The sequence below is a fragment of the Ipomoea nil genome, unplaced genomic scaffold (genome assembly GCF_001879475.1).
Source record: "Ipomoea nil cultivar Tokyo-kokei standard unplaced genomic scaffold, Asagao_1.1 scaffold3087, whole genome shotgun sequence".
Classification (NCBI taxonomy): Eukaryota; Viridiplantae; Streptophyta; class Magnoliopsida; order Solanales; family Convolvulaceae; genus Ipomoea; species Ipomoea nil.
Window position 1 is genome coordinate 2,696,017 of NW_017619515.1, and position 24,233 is coordinate 2,720,249.

At 33.4% G+C, this 24,233-nt stretch overlaps 1 protein-coding gene and 1 long non-coding RNA gene across 2 annotated transcripts; one reads left to right on the forward strand and one right to left on the reverse strand.

Annotated features, from left to right (window-relative positions):
* Window positions 1-9,479: 9,479 nt before the first annotated feature.
* LOC109166345 lies at window positions 9,480-14,158 on the forward strand. Its single transcript, XM_019315310.1, has 7 exons — window positions 9,480-10,053; window positions 10,693-10,833; window positions 10,919-11,284; window positions 11,724-11,966; window positions 12,214-12,306; window positions 12,751-12,951; window positions 13,693-14,158. The coding sequence occupies exons 1-7, from the start codon at window positions 9,742-9,744 to the stop codon at window positions 13,903-13,905; spliced, it is 1,569 nt and encodes a 522-aa protein (XP_019170855.1). The 5' UTR covers window positions 9,480-9,741; the 3' UTR covers window positions 13,906-14,158.
* A 3,681-nt stretch (window positions 14,159-17,839) lies between these two features.
* Window positions 17,840-18,269, reverse strand: LOC109166202. The gene is made up of 2 exons (XR_002051612.1): window positions 18,177-18,269; window positions 17,840-18,053 (listed from the first exon to the last, which is right to left on the reverse strand). It is a non-coding gene; the product is annotated as an uncharacterized LOC109166202 (long non-coding RNA).
* Window positions 18,270-24,233: the final 5,964 nt, after the last annotated feature.

Sequence of the window (24,233 nt, forward strand, 5' to 3'; positions counted from 1 at the left end):
TTGCTGGAACACCAATGCCAGGGTAGCAAGAATATTTTGAGTTATACAATCATATTATCAAATTATGTATCAAAAATTATAAATTTTGATGGATATTTTGATAAGTGGAGTTAATGGAGTATGATTTTTAGACTTATTGTCTTTTTAGTCACGGTTTACTTGTCAATTCTCTATAACTATGTTTACAGAAAAAGGTGAACTCTCATTCCGAGTTTAATGTATGCAACAAATGTAGCTTTTCAAATCAATATTTTTATAGTTCAGTCTACAAAAAGTTAAAACTCTCCGGCTCTAAGGGTGCCCACACCCCTGACCTATATAATGGTTGAGTGACAAATAACAGTGCCTCAAGAGCATGCACACTCTGGCCCGACGGTATGATGGATAGGTAAATTACAATGCTTGATAGTCTTTTAAGTAGGAGAATCGATGCTCCACACTGGGTGTAACTTTAACATTGCAACTGTTAGGATTCGATATTGTATTTTTGTTCAAAATTTATGACTTTAAAGACCAGCTGACTGCTCATGCAGATCGGTAACTCTATATCTAACTCGAGCATGAGCTAGTGAGCTACCATAAATTAACTCGTTAAGTATAATTTATATTATTTGATGTGATGTCTTATAATTAGTGATTAAATTTTTTATTTGATAAACAAAAATTTTTTTCTGAAAAATATGGTGTAGAGATTACATAAAAGGGCAGAGTTGAAAGCAAGATCTGGAGAAATCTACTTTTTTAAAAAATGAATAGCAATACGGCTGAGATTCTGAAATCCACTTTGGAGGCGATCGGATTTGATTTTCGCATATCCGCGCGAGTGGTTGGGTGCGAGCGACGGCGATTTATCGGGAGATGGTCTCGCGCGAGTCGTTTGGGGAATCGTGTAAATGACCGACACGACGACCGAATCGTGGGGATGGGAAAGTGGTGGGGAAACTGGAATTTGCCGGTAACAGTTGGTGCAAGGTGGCATACGTTGCAGCGGAGTGGTTGGTTGGCTGGCTGTGTTGCCGGTAGCCGTGAAGACCGTGCCACCTCCATAAAATCTTTATGTGGGTCCCACCTAGCCTAATTTTTTAAAAAAAAATTATTCTTACCCACAAAAGCGAAAATCTTTTACCCCAATGGCCCCATACTTTGACATGATAAAGATTAAAGATTGTAAAAAGATAAATTACAATTTACTTAATGACTTTTTACATAGAATATTAATGCTTAGTTCCCACAAAGAACTCACAACAAATTTTACAAGTATATATTATGTTAAATATTTATAGGTTAAATTTTCTTGCGAGTAAGAAATAAATTTTGTATGATGTGTAGTGGAGAAGTTGGTCTCTATATTGCATGTAGTTATGAATATCATGCCCACCTTCATAAAATCTTTCTATGGGTTTCATGTAAGCTTAATTTATTCTTACAATTAGGAATGCTAACGCGGCGTAGGGTGGAGGCGGGGGCGGGGAGTATACTCCCCGTCCTGTCTCTGTCCCCATTTTCGACAGGTAATTAAAAGTAGTTCACATTCTTATCCCTACGGAGAATTAGGCGGGGATAGGGATTCCTCATCCACGTAAATTCTTAGTCAAAATTTTAAATAATTTTTAATTTTAAAAACTAAACCCAAGTATGTATATATATATATATATATATATATATATATATATATATATATATATATATATATATATATATATATGGGAGGGGTATCCCCGTCCCTAAACGGGGAATTGCATACATTCTACGTCCTCGTCCCGTTTTTAATTTTTTTTTTCTATCCCTATCTCCATCGGGGACGAGGCATATTGTCGTCCCTAGTTACAACTTATCGTTAAATGGAATGTAAACTGTAAAGTCGAACGATTAATTTGTATATGAATACACTTCATCTTAAAAAGTTTCACGTTAGTCTTTCTCGTGAGTAAAAGTCAAACTCTATGAAATGACGTGGATTGAATCAAGTAATTTCAAAGTTTTAAAATACACAATGTCATACACAAAATAAATAAATAGTATTTTTGCTATTTTACAAGTGAATTAATAAATCAAAAGGTTAAAAATTATACAATTTTTTTTTTGTGTACTCAGTGTTTCCACCGTCGGACACACTGACTAATCTCCTCATTGAATTGTAGGCACCTTTTTTCGGTAGGACAACTGGCCGAAGGTTTAAGGTTGCTCCATACCAAAAGCCAAAGATCAAACTCTTGATCTTTGGTTAATGATAGAATGAGTCCCTTCCCTTCAACCACACCCTAGGTTAGATTATGCAATTATTGATTATTATATGTAGTAATTTTAGTGTATTTTATTTGTAATATAAAATATTAATTTGTACCATATAATTTATTAATAATAAAATGAGCATTTATTATTATATATTTAATGCAACAACTTTTGAGTAATCAATTATTTTGATGTGAAATTAATAAATTGACTTTGTCTATAACTTCTAAAGTTAATAGAGAAAGTTAATAGTTAATAAGGAGTACTTTTTACCAATGGGAGTGTTATGCATCTATCAAATCCAACCGAACAATCTAACTTTTTTAGTAAAAGAAAAATAATGAGTGTAATTTTATGAAATAATATTATTGTCATATGCTTTAATTTTTTTTTTTTTTTATTTTTGGTAAGAAACAAAGAGATTCATTATTTAGCAATATTCGAGTTCAAAACATTCACAATAAAAGAGAGATGATTATGAAACCACTCCGCATGATAAGACAAAGTGACCAACTCTCTAATTAAGATACAGACAACTCAGTTCACAAATCGTTTACTGTAATAAAATATTAGGTGATTAAAAGGCCAAATATTTTCTTTTATATCATCCACAATTATGCAAGGCGAAGGGTTCTCCGAGGTGGAGATGATGCCTTGATAGAAACTAATAGTGTCCATTTCCACCATAATATAATAATATTTAAGCTCTTTAGTCCATCATTAAACCTTTTGTATTCCAAGAGCTTCGTATTCTTTAACCATGAAAACTCTTTTCTATTGCATGGGCCTAACATCAATTAATGCCCCAAATGACCCATTAACAATATAATTTAACACACAACCTAGTCCCATATATAGTTTTGTTGGCTTGATTGAGAGCAACATCAACATTCATCTTTATCTAGCTAACAAGTTGGTCGTTCCATCTACTTTGTCTAAAGCTTATCATGTATATACCTGTTTAAACTTTAATTTGACTTCCTTCATCACCTATCGCCAGTTAAAAATAAAAATAAAAATATACTTTACCCTTTCAACAATGCAACGAGAAAAAATATAAAACTATGATTCATTATTTTTTATTAGTAAACTCATGACACATGCATATTCATAAGGTAAAAACAAAATAAAAAGTATATGTAGTATTATTCTTTTAAAACATATTTAATTCAAGCCTTAATTATATCTAATTACATGATATAAAATATTAATTGCACTCTTAGGGGGCGTTTGGTTCGAGTCATCTTAGATTACCTAGGTAATCTCAGTCCGGTAATAATGTTATATTACCTTGTTTGGTTCAAGTTATGAGATTACCTGGTAATGTTATATTACCTGAAAGCTAATGTGCCGGTAATGTTTCAAGGTAATGTGATTACCTCAATTTTCTTAGGTAATCTTAGATTATCTTGAATTATTTCAACTTTGCCCTTGTTAACTCATTCTTATATATAATAATAATAATAAAATAAATATATGTTTATATAATCAAATATACATGTGTGTATATTTATATATTTAAGTATTGATATACATTCATATAAATAAATAAATACACACATATAAATAAATATAAATATATATATATATATATATATATATAAAAGAGTAAATTGATCCATATAACTTAAAATATAACTCTTAACTAAACAAGGTAATATTATATTACAGAATCCAAACCAAACACATTAGGTAATCTTACGTTCTCAAAATCTCACATTACATTCCTGGAGGTAATCATATTACTTGGGATAATCCAAAATTTTGTGAACCAAACGCCCCCTTAATGACATATACTTTCATTATGTAGTTTGAATACAAAAATAAAAAATAAAAATGACATATACTTTCATTATGTAGTTTGAATACCAAAAAAAAAAAAAAAAAAAAAAAAAGTGAGAAATAAAATATATAAGTAAGTTGCACTAACAAATGTGTAGATCATATACAACGAGCTTGAATTGAACTTGTGACTTGCACGTACAATAATCATACACTAATTATATTCCTACTCATTCGTCCACTCATTTTATGAGACAAATTTACTTTTTTTTTGGTTTCATATATATATATATATATCATTGAAATTTAAAAAGAAAATAGAAAATTTATTTGTTAAAAATTAATTCAATTAATGCGAAAAATAAACAACATACACTGGTCGATCAAATTTTCTTAAATTAACAAAAATATTATGTGGAACAGACAAATTTTCATTTAAAATTTATCATTGATTTTTTGTTTTTTCTCTCTCTCAATTTGCAACAAAATTTATTATGTCGACAAGTTTAATATACGTATAAATTTATGTATGTAATTAATAATATAGACAGAAAAACAGGACAGATAGTGAAAGGGAGATTTAAGTGGGCCAGAGGAAATCTTTGGGTGGGGTCCACACACGAAAGCCATCTAATTCGGGTTGGACTGCCGGGATTTTAAAATTCCTGCGATATTTTGGGCGAAAAATTGAATTGATCTTCCCAAGGTTGATTTCATCTCATGAACCGCGCGTTATGGGAAAAGTTAATGTCACCTATAGTATTACAGAATATCAGGACAAACGACACCTGGCGCTAACGCCGTTTGCTCGAGGGCTTAGACTGATCCGTCCAAAGTTCCAATCCGCTAATTCCCCTTTAAGAAGGTTACTTATAGAGACGACAATTTCACCGAGCTTAACGGAGTTGATGGTGGAATGTTGTCAGATTTAGTCATTTAGACTAATTTTGACAAATCTAGTTGAAAAGCTATGCTAGGATCTGAAAGTTGAAAATCTATAAGCTATAAGCTGAAAACTGAAGAGCGGTTAAGTTAGCTGTTATGATTGAAAATATTTGGTAAATTAACTTTTTGATAAATTTATAAATGTAAAAAGACTAAAAATGACATCTTCAAAAATTTAAAGTAGTTTGTTTACATATTAAAATTTAACATTTTGTCTTAAAAAAAATTAACATTTTGAAATAAAACTATTAGCATAATCATGATCTAACATCACATAATGATGTAGCAATATTGTTGCGAATCTCCTTCATCTCAATTGAGGCCTGACTTAAATTTTCGTTGATAGAGATGAAGGGAGCGGAGTGCGAATGAAGATGGAGGGATTGTCGTGCAGTGAAAGTTGTTGAGAAGAGAAAAAGATTTTAATTGAGAAGGGTAGAGTAGTATGTCATTTATTTAAAATAATAAGGATAAATATGAAAAAAAAATAAGAAACTAGTAGCTTATTTTGGAACGCTACCTTTACAAATTTTAAAGTTGTGCACCAAAAATGATAGAACTTCAAAAGGACCAAACGTTAAATTAATTCTAACCAAAATTTTAAACTATTTTAGACATTACTGTTTTATTTTTATGTCATCTGTATATATCTCTTTATTTGTGGTATCTTGAGACTTTGTTACTTGTTAGTGTACATATACATAAACATTATAATATTTTATTGAGGCTTGATTAGATTTAGGGGACGTTTGGTTCAGGTTATATTATATAACCAAGGAAATGTGACATTCCCGAGCTTACATTCCTATGTTTGGTTCATTTTCTCTGAGGGAATATAACATTCCCAGGGAATGTAACATTCCCTCCACATAGGATTTTGAAGGGAATGTGATTCCCTTCATTTTGTTAGGTAATGTAGGATAACCTTGCATATTTATGAATTTTGTCATTTTAATTCTAATTATTTAAATATATATATTTTATGTTAGCTTATATATATATATATATATATATATATATATATATATATATATATATATAAGATAACCCTAAACCAAACATAATTATATTACATACCTCAATTTTAACCAAACATAGGAATCTAACATTCCCAGCAATCTAACATTCCTAAGGTAATCTAACATTTCGTGAACCAAACGGCCCCTTAGTGTTTTTTTTCTTTTTGTATTATTATTTGTTTAGACATTACAAGAAAACAACAAAATACCAACAGATTTAACAACAAATTAATTACCTACACATTTCTAAGTATTTTATCTACATATTTTTTGTTGATAAATGTGATTTTTCGTATAATGAGACTTTTTAAAATTAATATTTTATTAAATTTAAGACATGACAAATATAAGGTTGTTCGTGCCAATCTTAATGACGTTTTATAATGTATTAGTACGGACATAGTACAACAAATTATTCCGTGGATCTAGCCATCCTGGTCCAAAGATAAATCATGGTCATTTCACCATGATTGATTAAATTTTGAAACTTGAAGGACCATGGATAGTTAACTTGGACCATGAATAGTTAAATTTAAAAGTCGAAGGATCATAGATGATCAATTTAAAAGCTTAGGACTAAATGTGACGAAATCATTATACTCGAAAAATTTCAGATGGTATCATCATCATTAATCTTGGTCAATAGGATAAAGTGTAAAGTTGGGATCTTTACTCAAAGTTTTGGGCCAGAGATAGTTGATATGTGTCATCATCATTAATCTTGGTCAATAGGCTAAAGTGTAAAATTGGGATCCTTACTCAAAGTTTTGGGCCAGAGATATTAGGATTAAATATTTGATTAACAATGATCAAAGATATATAATGGCGATGGCAATAATCTTGGTCAACAGGGTAAAGTGTAAAATTTCGATTCCAATCAAGTATTTATTCAACCATTCATTATTGCGTGAAACGTGGTCCACAGAGATGTGTGAATCATGGCCTAAAAATACATAAAATATATTATTTGAACTCATAAAATATATTATTCTAACACATAAAGTAGATTTCTAGTATGCAGGATGTGTGGTTAGTGAATGCCGGGCTTTACAGTGACACTTTGAAGCAATGTCTTTTCAGTTTATCCCTAGATCATCGAATAAGTTTGCTCATGCCTTAGCTAGAGTTGCCCGTTCATAGGCTAGTCCATCTTGTTGGTTGTTTTATATTCTTTCATATATTGAACATTTATTTTAATGAAGCTTCTGAAGTTTTTCCTCATAAAAAAAAAAAAAACACATAAAATACATTATTCTAACTTATAAAATATATTATATTATCCCAAAAGTTTTATTATTCTAACACATAAAGAACATTATTATAACTCATAAAATACATTATCTTACCCCAGAAATTTCATTATTCTAAACACATATAAAGTAGCCAAAAACTTTGTGGTCAAGCAGCATAACTGTTGCTCTTTCAAATGGGAGGTCACAGGTTCGAACTTTAATATGTTGAGAAAGTATGTTTGAACAGATACTACATTGTAACATAGTCAATAGTACTCAAAACATACATATAAAGTATATTATTCTAACACACGCGAGGGACAAAGAATTTTATTTAACATCAAAACGACGTCGTTTTGGACCGTGGTCCCACCCAATCGTGTGGACCGTATTTGTCTTATTCAGCCTATTTATACACATAGATGACTGTCAAACTAAAACATGTAAGTTTTTTTGTTTTTTTTGTTTTTTTTTTTGTTTTATTTAAAAAATAGGGGTGGAAATTTTGATTCAAGTACTCGAATCAAACAAGTTGATTTTGATTTGGAATTGAAAATCGATTGGTTAAAAATCAAACTGCACTGAAAATCAACTGGTTGTTATTATTATTATTATTATTATCATCATCATCATATATTTTATGTATACCCAAATGCTTTTATGTTTTTAACCAAATATATATACTAAATTCCCAACTCCTTAAATTCTAATTTTCATATTTGTTCTTTGTTTTTAATTTTCTTTGAATCGCTAAGTCTATGACATTGCTTTCAGAGGCTAGATGTAGGTGAAAAGGTCGTTTCAGTTTGGATTTTATTTTAAGTGAGACATTTGAAATATGTATTATTGAATTGTTGTTTAGATTTTGAAGGTTAAATTATTTGTGAAAATATTTTTTTTTTTTTAATGTGAGAAATGTTTAGAGTACTCAAACCAAACCAAAACGGAGCAAATGCTTTCATACTTCCATTTTTTCAAAACAAAGAAAAAACCGGAAAAAAACAAATCAAAATGCCCACCCTTGCTCTTTTTTTCTTTTGTCTTCTTTCTCTTTGGATTCGGTCCCATCTTTGATTGGGTGGAAAGGGTTGTTATATCATGGATCAGGGTCAATTTTGTAAGGTGGATCCGAGTTTAAAATACACAATTTACATAATAAATGTTTACAATTTACCTATATAATTTATATACTTAATGCTTATAATTTAACTTTTACAAAAGGGAAAATGGTCAAATATGTCCTCGAACTTTAGCTTAAAAGTCAATTAGGCCCCTAAACTTTTTAAAGGTGCAATTACACCCATCAACAATTCATTTAAGTGCAATGAAGCCCAAAAACAAATTAATGACCTACTATCACAGGTCATTAGGGTTCAGACCACCTTCCGGCGAATTTTCCAGCAAAAAAAAAAAACAGTGACCGGCGAAATTTTCGACAAATCTGGGTCGGTTGCTGGTCACCTTTTTTATGTCGGAAAATTCGCCGGAAGGTGGCCTAAACCCTAATGACCTGTGATAGCAGGTCATTAATTTTTTTTTTTGGGCTTCATTGCACCTAAATGAATTGTTAATGGGTGTAATTGAACCTTTAAAAAGTTTAGGGCCTAATTGACTTTTAAACTAAAGTTCGAGGGCCTATTTGACCCTTTTCCCTTTACAAAATTATGAACATGTGTGTTTTAGACCTGGATTCACATTACAAGGTGGACCGGGGTCCACCGAATAATATGTCGGGTGGAAGCAATAGTTAATGCTGTGGAATCGTGTTCACCATGAACATGGTGAACATGAAATAGATTCATAATTTCTATACTGTAGATTCATAATTTCTGTACTGTAGATTCATAATATCTGTACTGCAAAGACGAAATAATGCGATTGCGAAGAGAGAAACATCGTTAACAACAAATGAAAAACAAAATTATGAATACGTTTCCACAACATAATTTGCGGGGTGGAAGCATTTTGGCTCTTGGAGTATGGACCACTTCCAATAACCCCAAAAGTAAGTAATAACGGGAAGATAAATTTTACGTAAAAGTCTATATCAATTATTATCAACTGTAAATTATTTAAACAATCTAATTATATATATAGTTTTCAAGTTCATGTATTTTATTGATTTTTTTTTTTCATAGTATAAGGTTCAATTTTAAAATTAATACTCCTAATTATTTACAGTATTAAGTTAATCAATATATTAAGGTACGGCAAAATTTGGTATAACAAATTTGTTATAAAATTGCGTTTTATTGCTTTTCCCGAACGTCACGCACACACGCATTTGTAAAACTCCTTTTTTTTCGTACTGGGTTGACCTAACCCTTTCATTTCCCCCAATTTCAAACCCGACCCGTTACGAGCAATACAGAAGCATCATTCATCAGCAGAAGTAGATCAATTAGACTCCATGAATTGCATCATCGACGACCCAAACCCTACCCTGATTTAGAAGACCAAAAACAATTCTTAAAGTCACTGTCTTTGGATCGAAAGGATTAGGTTTGATTTGGTCTTTAAGCTTTTAGCTGATGTATTGTTGGCGGCAGCTGAGATTGACTCTGCTGATATGGGTTCTAGGGTTAGGGTTTGGGTTTGGGAGTGCTTTTAAGGTGCCGTTTAGGGTGAATGATGTGCTTCCGGTATTGCCTCGTCAGATTTCATGGCCGGTCCTCAATAGCTTCCATAGTGCTGCGGATTTGATGCCCATCTTTGTCGGGACGCTCGCTCCGAACAACGGGTCTATCCGGTGGAAAGGGTCGTGCTTTTTTGAGAATGAAGCTAGGGTTGAGCTCAACGGTTCCGGCGATCGTGACATCGGTGGCGCCACCATCTATCTCTCTGTCAGTGCCTTTTAATCGATTTGCATTTGTTTATCTATTTTGTTTCATCATATTTGAATTTTGCTCTGCGTTGACTTTTTTTGGGGGAAAATTAAGTAATGATCGTTTTGTGCAATTGTTCAGGAATGAATAGGTAAAATAGATTGGATTTTAGAATTTATGTTGTATGAATTTCTGGTAAACCATTGCTATTAATTGAGTAATTGACTAATTGTTAAGGTGTGCTGTATTTGGTAGTACCTAGGACAACTTCAATTTTCACATAAACCACTCAAGTTTGTCCAACTTTAGACTCGGTAACTATAAGGTTACAAGTTCGACTCTTAGCTAGAGTGGCCTATTGGTCTTCTTGGTTTGAGCTGGTTAGCTATGGGCAATCTAGACTGGTTTATCTCTTGTGGTCCTTTGCCGGCTAGGGGTTCACCTTGGGCAGGCCCTCGAGTAATGACGGCGGATTGTACTTGTGACTCAAAAAAGAAAAAGTGGAATAGTGTAAAAGTTGGTTAAGAAGACTTAGAAGAGGAACATGATGAATGATAATTGATAAGTATACAGGAAAATACATCAAACTTCTACCCTTGTACTTTATAGTTTATACTAAAATACTTTATTTTTCATTTATGTATATTTTCTTGACAGACAGCGGCAGCACACAGCTGGACATGTATGGATCTATATGTGTTTGCTACTCCTTATAGGGTAACTTGGGATTACTATTTTCAGTCCCGAGAACACACACTTGACATTCAATCATGGGAAGAAACTGCGGAGATGGAATATGTAGGTTCATATGTGTGTTTTCGATAATGCAGTTTGTATGGATGACCAAAAGTCCAGACATTTAATCTCTTAAGACTTTGAACAGGTGAAGCAACATGGGATCTCCGTATTTCTCATGCCATCAGGGATGCTTGGAACTTTTCTTTCGTTGCTGGATGTATTACCTTTGTTTTCCAACACAGCATGGGGTCAGAGTGCTAATTTAGCCTTTCTGAAGAACCACATGGGAGCAACTTTCGAGAAACGCCCTAAGCCATGGCAGGCTACAATTAATCCCGATGATGTTCACTCTGGTGATTTCTTAGCTTTGTCGAAAATTCGTGGTAGGTGGGGCGGATTCGAAACACTAGAGAAGTGGGTAACCGGAGCTTTTGCTGGTCACACATCAGTTTGTTTGAAAGATGAGTTTGGCAAGCTTTGGGTTGCTGAATCGGGATATGAAAATGAAAAGGTGCGCCCGATGGACAAACTTCTAATAGTTGCCACAAAAACTCATTAGAGAAGTGCATAAATCAGGAAACAGACATAAATCAAGACTTCCCATTTTTTTGGTCTCTTTAGTTATTGTTAAAGTCCCACATTGATCAAATAAGAGAGAACATATGGGTTTATAAGGCATGGGTTAGACTAGCTAATTGGTTGGATTTAATCTTTTAGTGTGGTTTGGCCAATGTGCATTAGCCCAGTTGAGTGACCTTAGCCCAATCTTAAATTGGGTTCACTCGGTTATGGGTATTGGTGGCGTCCAGAGCTTCCGTTATAAATGATTATCTAGTATTCTAGTTCATTTGTGAATCATAAGCTGCTTTTGATAATGTTAGTTTGGTTGTTCACATTTTAGTTTTAACTTAGTTCACTAATTAGTGCATTCTGTCTTGGACATACTACAGGGTGAAGAAGTTATTGGAATCACTCCCTGGGATGAGTGGTGGGAATTCGTACTCAAGGATAGTTCGAATCCGCAAATAGCGTTATTACCTTTACATCCCGAAGTGCGGGCTAGATTTAATTCTACTGCAGCATGGGAATATGTTCGAGGAATGTTGGGGAAACCATATGGTTACCATAATATGATTTTTAGTTGGATTGACACGATATCTGATAACTATCCTCCCCCCGTTGATGCTCACTTGGTATGCCCCTTCACACGTACAAATCTTGGGATTAGATTCATTGTTTAAGTGTGTTTCTTAACCAGCACATTTTGGTGCATCTTTTATCAAATGGATTCCTCACCCCCGCCTAAAAACGAGGAAGCAGAAGGCAAGGAAGACCAAAAGCAGAATACCGTAGAAAAAATTGCTTTCATATTTCCCAATTTGCCCCTTGAATTTTATGAACCGGAAGCTTAGTTAACTGACTGCAGGCTTGGTTTTTTAGGTGATTTCTGTCATGTCTATGTGGACGAGAATGCAGCCAACTTATGCTGCAAATATGTGGAATGAAGCATTGAACAAGAGGCTCGGCACAGAGGTGAACTGCATGTTTTTTAAAAGAAAGGCACAAAATAATAGAATATTACTACTCTCTCTGTCCCGTTTTATCTGTTTATTGGTCAACCCAACTCTTTCTTCTATATTTATTTTCTTTAATATTTTTTACATATTTTTAAATTAGACCTTTTGTGTTTAATAGTACTTTTAGTGTAGTTTCTAAATATATAAATTTTGTATACTAATATTAAATTTAATATTATGAAATATTAAATTAAAAATAACTTCAGTTAAGTCCTCGTAAACCGAACCAGATACATAAAATGGAACGGAGGGAGTACATATTTTAGCTGTTAATTATAATTTATCATAAAGGATGTGAAGAACTCCTAGGCCCGAAGAGTGTTAAATTTGCTAGTGCTTCGTTCTTTTATCTTTAAAATATATGGAAACCTTTTACGTATTTCTTGACGTTTGTTTACAGGGCCTAGATTTATATGAAATTCTTGCTGAGACCGAAAGACGCGGGTTAACCTTCGACCAATTGCTTACCATTCCAGAACAGGATGAATGGGTGTATAGTGATGGGAAATCAACAACCTGTGTTGCCTTTATTCTGGCAATGTATAAGGAATCTGGAGTCTTTGGTTCTCTAGCTGAATCCATTCAAGTAACCGAGTTCACTGTAAGTTTTAGATCCATGTCTCAGTTTTTATATTTCTAGACTAGAGAAAGCTTCCTTCTTGCCACCAATTAGCATCCGTTCTCACCTGAGCGCCCCCTATATATATATATACTCGTGATCAAATGAGTCCACCCCCTTCCTATGAGTCCGTGTGGACAGATCTGGGCCATTGAATGTTTGAGATCAATGACTTAGATTTTGCCAATTTCATAGTTGCACAGTTGGCGAAATCTAAATCCATTGATCTCAAGCATTCAATGGCCCAGATCTGTCCACACGGACTCATGGGAAGGGGTGGACTTACCTGAACAATGGCATATATATATATATATATATATAGAGAGAGAGAGAGAGAGAGAGAGAGAGAATTTTGTGTTTGGTGGTTGTAAAGTTAGGGCTCACGTCTTCAAGTCTACGACTAAGTTGTCTTACCACGGGAAATTGTCGACCACTTTGTCGGGTTGGTGGTCAGTAATACTGAGAAATAAATTTATGTTTTTGGGGATGTCAAGGAAAACTCGCAGCCACTACCCGAGGTCTGAGGGGTGTACACTCGCCTTTCTGACCTTAGTCGATAAAGGACCACAAGGTTACAACTTACAAGTTTTACACACACACACACACCTAGTAGGAGGGGTTTATTTGGCTTTCTTCTTGTGGATTCCAAACAATTTTGTATCAGAAACCTTTGATTCCCAGCAATGTACTAATAATACCCTTGTTGCATTCTCATGGTTCCAGATTAGAGATGCCTACATGCTCAAAATTTACGAGAATAACCAGACACGCCTTCCGAGCTGGTGTAACAGCGGGAACGACAAGCTCCCCTTCTGCCAGATCGTTGGCGAGTATCGGATGGAACTCCCAGGGTACAACACATTGGAGCCATATGCCAACATGAATGAGAATTGCCCTTCTTTACCCCCAAGCTATGAGAGGCCTATCCATTGCTAAATGTAATAATGTATGTTTGTAAAAGACTACGTTAGACAACCTATGTATGTGAGGCTTTCATCTTGGACCAGGTTTCCCTCGTTTGATTTCATGCTAATCCGTAATTTCAATCTATGTACATATGTAGTGTGTAATATACAATGTATGTATTATCAACAGCTTATGGCAAATTGTTCTATTTGTAAGACAGATGGTGAATGCTGTTGGTCTTATAAATAAATGGATAGACCCCTGCAATTTGTGAGTGTGTAAATTGATCGCCCCTTGTATTATTGTTCATAGAATATATCATTCAATTCGATATCAGAATAGATGGACGCTAAACATTCAGTAGAGATATGAAAATTTATGTGAGATCATTTTACGTTATCCATACTTGTTGAACTGTGTTATAGACTTGTTATTGTTGACCGAGGCCCTTATACTCAATTGTTATATCATAGAATAGGGTCAATCTTGCAATATGGATTCGATATGTTTATTTTCAGTATATTACATATTCATTTAGTCTGTATATTAAAAATAAACTTATATACTAATTGAGAATGACAAATTTTTGCATATTTTTGATCTGTGGACACTTATTGTGATTGTTCTTTAATTTACGAAAAAATCTATAATCGCTATTTCATGCTATGAGTGCCAGTAGCATTATGACCATAAGGACCAACTTAGGTTGCTCTGACTAGCTCAAATCATTAGGTTGTTCTGATTAGTTTAAATCATTAAGGTCAATAGACAATTCTTACATAAAATCAAATGTGAAATCTTATTATTAATAAACAAATCACCCAACAAACTTTGATATTGTCCAATGTTAATGATTTTATGTAGCGAGATCAATACTATACAAGTGACAATAATAATAATTGTACACTAACAAAATTTAAATACAACACTAAATTGAACAAATTACACTATACAAAGATAAATAAGTAAATAACAACATAGATAAAGAATTTGCAGGAAAGAGATTACATAAACCCGACAACCTTAAACTCCATGAAACCATTTATTTATTTATTTAATTTTTAATTTTATTTTTTGGTTTTGAGTTTGTGGTTTCTGTATTTGATCTTGAGCCAATTAACCCCAACAGAAGCCCCTTTCTTAACCTGTTTGTAGCCTACGGAAGCCGCCGCCTTCGTCTTCTCAAGTCCTCTCTCAAACTTCTCCGACAGCTTCTTAGATCCGCCGCCGCCGCCGCCGCTTGTCGCCCACGGGTTCTCCGGCGCCGACATGACACCTGATCCAAATTCTCGATCTTTTGAGGGGATATGATGCTATGTATGGGAGAAATCTTGAACTTTTGGGTTTGTTAGTTGACGAGGTTGTTCTTATCCGAATTTAGGATTGAAGATTATTGTAAAGAATGGGGAGTTTGAAGTTCTAGAAGAACACAGATTAGTTGATTATATTAGTATATGTATTGCGTGTGCGCGTGTGTCACGGTTGTGTTTATTAATCTTCTCGAATAGACTAGAATATATGTTTAAGATTGAGCTGAGGCGGCATGGGCGGACCGCGTGTAGGGGAGACGCCTATTCTTGACCAACAATATTAGCATATGCACATCATTGACCAAAGCTTTCATATCTTAGAGGATAAAACATGATTATATGAAAAGGTTACGAATTACGAGTTTGATTCTTAATAACATTTTATCATACTTTAATTTATAGCATATAAAAGAATGACTTCCGTAACAATGAGTTGAATGTGGGTTTATATTTTTAGTCTATTTTGTGTCCACAAAGTTTGACTACCTAAAATTTTCAAGGGGTGTTTGGATTGGTGAGTTTGACTAATGAGTTTGACTAGTTGATAACATTAATTTAATGTAGAAAAATGTTTCGTAAATTAATTATTAAATTATAGTTGATTACATGTAAAATTATTTTCTCAAAAAATTGATCTAAAAAGCCGTTCTTTAAATTTTAACATTTTGAGAAATAAGTTACAAAAAGGTAATTAATTAAACATTTATATTGAACATTGAATGTTTAACCAAGTCAAACAACTAATAATGGTCAATTGAGACAACATTAGTGATAAGCTAACTATGTCACCAAATAGGGCCTTTAACTCTGGCTTTACAATTGTATTAGCAATATGCTTATCAACCATCTTAACTAGTTTATATATATATATATATATATATATATATATATATATATATATATATATATATATATATTGTTGACTCAAAGTATTTTGTCAAAGTTATTTGCAAAAAAAATTCCAGTTCTATAAAGGAATATCAGTACTAAGAGGAATAGTTATTGAAGAATACTAGTTCTAAGGGGATTTGTTGTTGAAGATTTTCTAGTTCTATTTTGATTAGGAATAGTTTGTTATTCACGAATCTGTTAGGAATAGCTACTATAAATAGGGGATGTCCTTTATTGTAGATCTCAAGCATTCAACATCTAATTGTGAGGTACGAGAGTCTTTGAGAATAGGATACTAAATTCCCCTAGAAAGTAGTACATGTGTTTAGGTTTCAATAGTTTGGTAGGAAAGATCATTCTATTGTGTAATCTCAGGTTCCAAACAGTGTACTTTAAATATTGAGCTTTTAGTGGATTTAGGCAAGTTCTCAAATTGAGAAGTGCCTCGCAGATTAGGGTTGTTTGCCCGAACTGCGTTACAGATTGTTTGTGTTACAACGTCAGTTTCAACATCACTGTGTGCTGCGCTTTACAAATTTTCAATTGGTATCAGAGCCAAACTGCTTAAGTTATTAGCAGGATCCTAATGGAGTTTCCCAGAGAAGGACTGTCAAGCACCAGGCCCCCTGCTCTCTTTGGTACAAATTTCTCCTACTGGAAAGCTAGAATGAAAATCTATATTTTGGCACAAGGAGAAGGAGTTTGGGATGCCGTTGAGAAAGAATGGAAGAATCCAGTTGATGATAAAGGTAATCAAAAACCTAAAACAGAATGGAATGAAGAAGAGCGAAGGGAATATAATTACAATTCAAAAGCAATGAATGCCATCTATGGAGCGGTAAGTGAAGATACTTTCAAACTAATCGCTACCACTGGCATAGCTAAAGTTGCATGGGATATACTATGTGATCATCACGAAGGAAATACTTCTGTTAAGCAATCCAAGCTGCAAATGATACAAACACAGTTTGAGAATTTAAAAATGGAAGAAGATGAGGATATCTCACAGTTTAGTGCAAGAGTTTTAGGGATTGCTGGAGATGCGTTTAACCTAGGCGAACCTATTCCTGAACCTAGGCTCGTCAAAAAGGTCCTACGTTCCCTACCTGAGAGATTTATGATAAATGTTACAGCCATCCAAGAAAACAAAGATCTAAACACCTACAAACTCAGTGATCTAATGGGAAATCTTCAAACATATGAGCTTGAGATACTGCAAAAAGGGAAAAATAATGACAAAGGAATTGCGCTCCAATCAAAGCAGAAAGAGAGTCCAGAAATTGATACTGAAACCATGGAACAATCAATTGCTCTCCTAACAAAGAATTTCAATAGAGTTCTCAAAAAATTCAACAAATTTAGAAGCAAAAGTGCTTCAATCAATCAAGGGAACTTCCCAACTGGACAAAATCAATCTATTTCAAAAGGAAGGGAGAGTCTAAAACCTGAAGGAATTCAGTGCTACGAGTGCAAAGGGTTTGGACACATCCAGTCAGAATGTCCAACATATTTTAAAAGGAAGAACAAAACATATGTGGCAACACTAAGCGATGACTCAGATAGTGAAGAAGACACCAACACTAATTTCGTAGCATTCACCGCAAATCATGAGAATGACAACGGAAACGAAAATGATATGCAAGAACTGCTAGAGTCATATACCCAATTGTATGCTAAATGGGAACAAATCATCAAAGTGAATCTAGAGCTCATGCAAGAAAATCAGTTTCTAAAAGGTGAAAAAGAGAGAGAAGAAAAGCGTCTCAAAGAAACTCAAAATGAATTATTAGAATCTAAAAACAGAGAGGCCAAACTGTTACAAGAAATCAAGGCACTAGATGGAAGGCCTAGATCTCCAAATCCAGCGTCCAGTGAAAGCCACTCTTCTGAAAATCCTGAGGTGTCACAACATCACTTTCAACACCGAAGGAGAATCAGATGTTATTACTGCCACAAATTGGGACACATAAAGGCGTACTGCTTCAAAAGACAAAATGATCTCTATTACAGACAAAACAACAGAGATTGGGCAGTACAAAGCAAAAATAACAGCAAGAAAGTATGGGTAAGAAAGGAACAAACACAAGCTGTTGCGTATACCTCAGAAACAAGCCAAGAACAAAGTGTTTGGTATTTTGACAGCGGATGTTCAAGACATATGACAGGAAATCCACATTATCTTGAGAATATCCAATACAAAAATGAAGGGCATGTCACTTTTGGAGATGGAAGAAAAGGACAGATTATCGCAAGTGGTACCTTGAATGTCCATGGACTGCCCAGATTACCAAGAGTCTTTTTGGTACAGGGACTCAAAGCAAACCTTATCAGTATAAGTCAACTGTGTGATGATGAACTCAAAGTAGAATTTTCCAAAGAGAATTGTAAAGTCTACAACCAAAAACATGAATGTGTTATGATGGGGAAAAGATCATCTGATAAAAGCTACACATGGGATGGTGATCTAACCTGTCATTAATCTACCATCAATCAAACACCACTGTGGCATCAACTAAGGGGGAGAAAGACAGAGACCAAGGTGTTTGCCAAAAATTTGACAAAGGGGGAGAATGTTGACTCAAAGTATTTTGTCAAAGTTATTTGCAAAAAAAAATTCCAGTTCTATAAAGGAATATCAGTACTAAGAGAAATAGTTATTGAAGAATACTAGTTCTAAGGGGATTTGTTGTTGAAGATTTTCTAGTTCTAATTTGATTAGGAATAGTTTGTTATTCACGAATCTGTTAGAAATAGCTACTATAAATAGGGGATGTCCTTTATTGTAAATCTCAAGCATTCAACATCTAATTGTGAGGTACGAGAGTCTTTGAGAATAAGATACTAAATTCCCCTAGAAAGTAGTACATGTGTTTAGGTTTCAATAGTTTGGTAGGAAAGATCATTCTATTGTGTAATCTCAGGTTCCAAACAGTGTACTTTAAATATTGAGCTTTTAGTGGATTTAGGCAAGTTCTCAAATTGAGAAGTGCCTCGCAGATTAGGGTTGTTTGCCCGAACTGCGTTACAGATTGTTTGTGTTACAACGTCAGTTTCAACATCACTGTGTGCTGCGCTTTACAAATTTTCATATATATATATATATATATATATATATATATAAATCATTATTACTTGAGTTATATTTATATATATTATTCGATGTTGGAGAATTTGAATTTAGAGGTGAAATAGTGTAAAATTTGATTGTTTAGATATAATAAATAATTAAGGATGACAAAAATTAAGATTGATATAATTTTAATTTATGACCGGTAAAAAGGTCTCTTGGTGTTACTTGGAGATGGATTTTACAAGTATACACTCCGTCTCAATTTTAGCAAAGTAACAACTCAAAAATTTAGTCTTATATATGTATTATTATAAGTGCTAAAATGACATATTTGCACATTTTGGTGAATTTGTATTCTAAACATAGCCAATAGAAGAGGAAAACGTTTATGGATATAGATAGAGATGGCAACAGAGTGACCGGCAGGGGACTGAGAGTAAGTCCCCATTCCCAAAACTCTGACCCATTCCAATCAGAATTAAAAATAATCCTCATCTCGATCCCGTTTCAATTCCAGTTTCACCTATAACTTTTTTTTTTTTTTTTTCAAAGTTCATCTTTAAAATAAATTAAATAGGGTAGCTTGAGCCTTGAGGGGTAGTAAAATATAGAGTAAAAAAAAAAAGATATTCATCTTGTACAAAACATAATCATTCAAGAAATCATAGGAACGGCCACCTTAATAAGTCGAGAAATAACTGATCCACAACATATACAAACCAAACATACAAGAAGGAATCAATTCAAAGAAAAGAATTCAAGAGATCTGATCAAACAAACGCCATATAAGTACACTAACGAAACATCATATGGATGTTCACTGCTGAAAAATCGTGAATTTTAATTTCTACAAACCAACTTTTCCGACCACCTTAAATTCTTAAAATAAAGTCTAGTGCTTCTGTCTAGACTTTTGGTACTTGTCCTTGATCCAATGGAAGCCAGCAGAAGCCCCAGCCTTGACTTTCTTCACGCCGGTGGAAGCCACCGCCTTCGTTTTATCCAACGTTTCCCCCACCTTGCCGGAAACCTTGGACGACGACCCGCCGCCGTTTCTCCTATCATTTGTCGTCTTGTAGTTGTACAGTGGCTCTGGGTCCCACTGATCCGCCCAAGACGTCTCGTACGAGGTGCTCGACATCATATATAGAAATTGATCCAATATGATCAAACTCGATCGGGATCGCGGACTTTGTTTAAAAGAAATTAATCAAATTTTTTTGTTTCTTGGTTTAGTGTAATGAAGGTTGTTGGCTTCAATGATAAGGTTTAGGGTGTATATATAGACAACGTGGTACAAATTTCGAGACTTTATTTATGAAAAATTAAATTCTTTTGATTTGGAATATCATATTTCATATTTGGTCGGAGAGGACTTTAATGTTGTCCGATCTTGGGAGTTAAGGTTCGAAGATAGCTGGCGGGTAACGAGTTTCAACGAAACGTAGGTGTTAGTAGTTGACTGCTATATTTTATTCTGTAAATTAAATCGAAGGTTCTTAGAATATGGCAGTTCGAGAAAAGTCAAATATGCATATGTTTTACGTGCATGACGGTATAAATTAAAGAAAAGAGAAAAAGAATGGAACAGAACCTTCTAGGTAGTGGTAGTCAAATATTGAAGATATACTAGATGCATGTTCTTCTCCCAAACTTTGAATCTTCAAATCGAAAAGCTCTTACGCTTCAATCCGACAGAGTATTTGGGAGTATATAAATTAGGGTAATTCGATCAATAGCTAATGAAATCAGGTTAAATGTTGATTTGCATTAGGAATCTGTTCCTTTGAGCATAATTTCTACACTATCGCCACGGAGGTTGAAACCTCTTCTCCCAAATACTATCTACTGAACCATTGAGATTAGACCGTGTGAACAAATTAGATACATGTTGGAGTGACTTAGATTATAAAGATCTAGGCAAAACTATCCTATAATTAGATTTGTAAACAATAATAAACGGAGTAGAAAAGGGCAAATTATGCCGTGCATCCGTGTACATCATGCATGGTGTACACGGTTGTAGAGGGGAACATTGAAGATGTGTGTGTTCTAATTCTCTAGCTAGAATATTATGACTAACTTATTGGTAAAAAAAATTGAGATTGGAGCTAGCTATATTCTAAATATCAAAGTTTGAATCCTAAACAGCCCAAAGTTTTAGTCCAAGACCAAAAGATTATTATTATCCACCAACTGAAGCCCAGTCTACTGCACCAATCCTAACAAATAAATATGTCAATAGAAAAAGACTTCCATAATATTCTTCCAAAAGGCTGAACCCCAACCCTAAAGTTTTCATAACATGCATATACCAATGACATCTCTAACTTTAAAATAAAAAATCACAAGTTCGATCCCAATTCTCAAAAATATTTATATTTAGATCAAACATTTATTACTGCACCAAAAACTATAGCGAATAGTGAAGATACAATTTTTTTTCTTATAATTACGTAGCAATCAGTGCCACGTATCGGTAGTAAGATCTGGACTCGTCCTTCCAAGCATTCACCCAATATTTTTGGTACTTTTTTTTAATATATAATTTTTGTGTGTGATAACAAATTTCCTCTGCCAATCAATTAAAATTATACGAATTGAATGCCCATTAAGATGGAAGATATCTATGCCATTTGATCATCCACACCTTCCATAGATTTGGTACTTAAACTCTTTGCGGAATCAAGTTATGTTGAACTCTATTAAGAGAGATATATATTCTTTCATATGCAAGTTTCAGTCAAAATCTAATTGGAGATTCTCTAAGTACTTATCAAAATATTACTCAATGCATAAGATTCACATTCAAGACTTTTTTTTTAAAAAAAAAAAAGAGGAATCGACTTGTTGTTGTTGTTGTTGTTGTTGTAGATGTTGTAACAATATGTTACATTAGGATTTACGATCATGTGATATAAGACTAATCTAGTCGAATTCGAATCGAACTCTTTACTCACTACAATATTTCCATTTTAATTTTAGTTGTTGCACTTAGATTATTTTGGTCAGCTAATTATAAGACCAGTTCTTTAACCATTTTTTATTATGCAACTCGTGACCATATAAGGATAAAATATAGTCTTTTGGCAGAGAATAGTCTCATTCACAACTACTGTCCTATTATCTTACTATAATTAAACTATATACTAAAAGCATGCTAGAATAGAATATATATTCTTATCTTATAAAAAATCTATAAACTAAAGCATGTTGTTAGAATATATATATATATATAGTTTACCAATCAATTTCTATAATTCAAATACCGTTTTATTTGCAATCCAAGTTTGAAAGTTGAGGTCTGCAGATAAAGTCTTTTTAAATTGTAATATTAGTTAAGTGAAATATAATAAACTCCATATTAATTAATTCCATCTAATCCGATGTAGCATTTTTTCTTCTAGTGATAAGGAAAATTCACCGGCCACTGTCACTGCAACAGAATGTACACTATGTAAACTCCACTCTTATGTAATAGCTCACAAATCACACAGGAAAAGTAATTCGTATTAAAAAGATCTGGTACAAAGGATTCGATAGAGAGAGAGTGTTGGCAAGAATCGAACCCGTAATCTTTTTGTCACCTTTGGTAAGTGTGACTTTTTCTTCTCCCAAAAGGTTGAATCCCCAACCCTAAGGGCCCCCCACATCCCAGCCCGACAGAGCATTTGAGATGATGTAAGTGTGACGTTTTCTTATATTGTCAAGAGAGTGAAATAAATCTCTTAGATTGTCGTATTAACATTCAATTGTCAATTTTTGTCAATACTCTCTCGGCCAAATATATCGCATAAGGTCTTTCTAGTACAATTTATCTCTCTTATGTAGTTTGGGAGCTATTATACATGAACAAGATTTACTCAATGCACACTGCACTCTCATCATGTAGCTAGTCACTTTGGCTTTCTCACGTTATCAAAAAAAATCTTAGATAGCTAACTATTAGGAGGTCGTTAAATGACTTGCCGAAACTGAGTAAATTTCTTGGGAGCAAAAAGCGAAATTATATTCCTCATTCACCAAGCTTGTGGAGGAATTAAATTACAATGACTTAGTAATCTCTTTGGTGAAAGGACTCGATGTCTACAAGGAGCTATCCTACAAGAGGGTGAAACTCTCGTACTGTTAGAATTCGATCTTATGTTATTGAGTGTAATCTTTTATCTGATAACCAACTAAGTTACTCGTGAAAGTCTGAGTTAGATTTCTTCATTAGAATGATTGCACTTATTAAAAACAACAAATTCTGCGGCGACTGCGCAATAAGTAAGCGTTTTTATTAAGATAAGTAGACATTCCTTAATTACAGGCCAACGTTAAAAGAATTCGCCTTGGTTGTTCAATCATGAAGTTTTAAGGTTTTATTTATTTTTTTAAAATTTATTTTTATTGTAATTTAATTCTAAGTCGAAAGACTTGAATTTAGTTTGGTTGTTGTGATGCTCAGTCAATTTTGGCTATCGCTTTTTTACATGATAAATTGAGAGTTTCAAACTAGGAGATCGAGCTAGAGGATGGTAAAATACAATGGATTGGATTGGATTTTTTTTTCTTATTGTGCTTAAGATATATGGTAAAAATAAGTTTATGAAAGTTGCTAAATTGGTAAGTTTAATTTGATTTTTTTTTTTTCGAATGACTAGGGAATCACTACTTGAGTGTGTATTGGAAACTATACTTCTGTGTAATAAGTCACAAATCACATATAAGAGGTAAACTGCAATATGAAAGCTCCATATATAACGTTCTTTAATTTTGACAAATTCTCCTAATAGGTATTTGAAGAGGTAAACTGCACTAATAAATCACACTCATATCACATTTGAGACTAAATCAATAGTAACTTAGAAAATTAAAATAACAATTTTCTTTTAATAGTAAGTCAACATTTTTAAATATAAATTATATATCTTCTTATAAAAAGAAGCATGAAAAGTTAAATACACTTTTTTTTTTGAGAGGATTGATGATAGTACATAAGCCTCAAAATTTTGACGAAATGATTTAAATGACTTTCGAGTAAGGACTCATCATGATTTCTCTGTTCTTAATTTTTTGCAATACAATTCAAAGCGGATAACTAC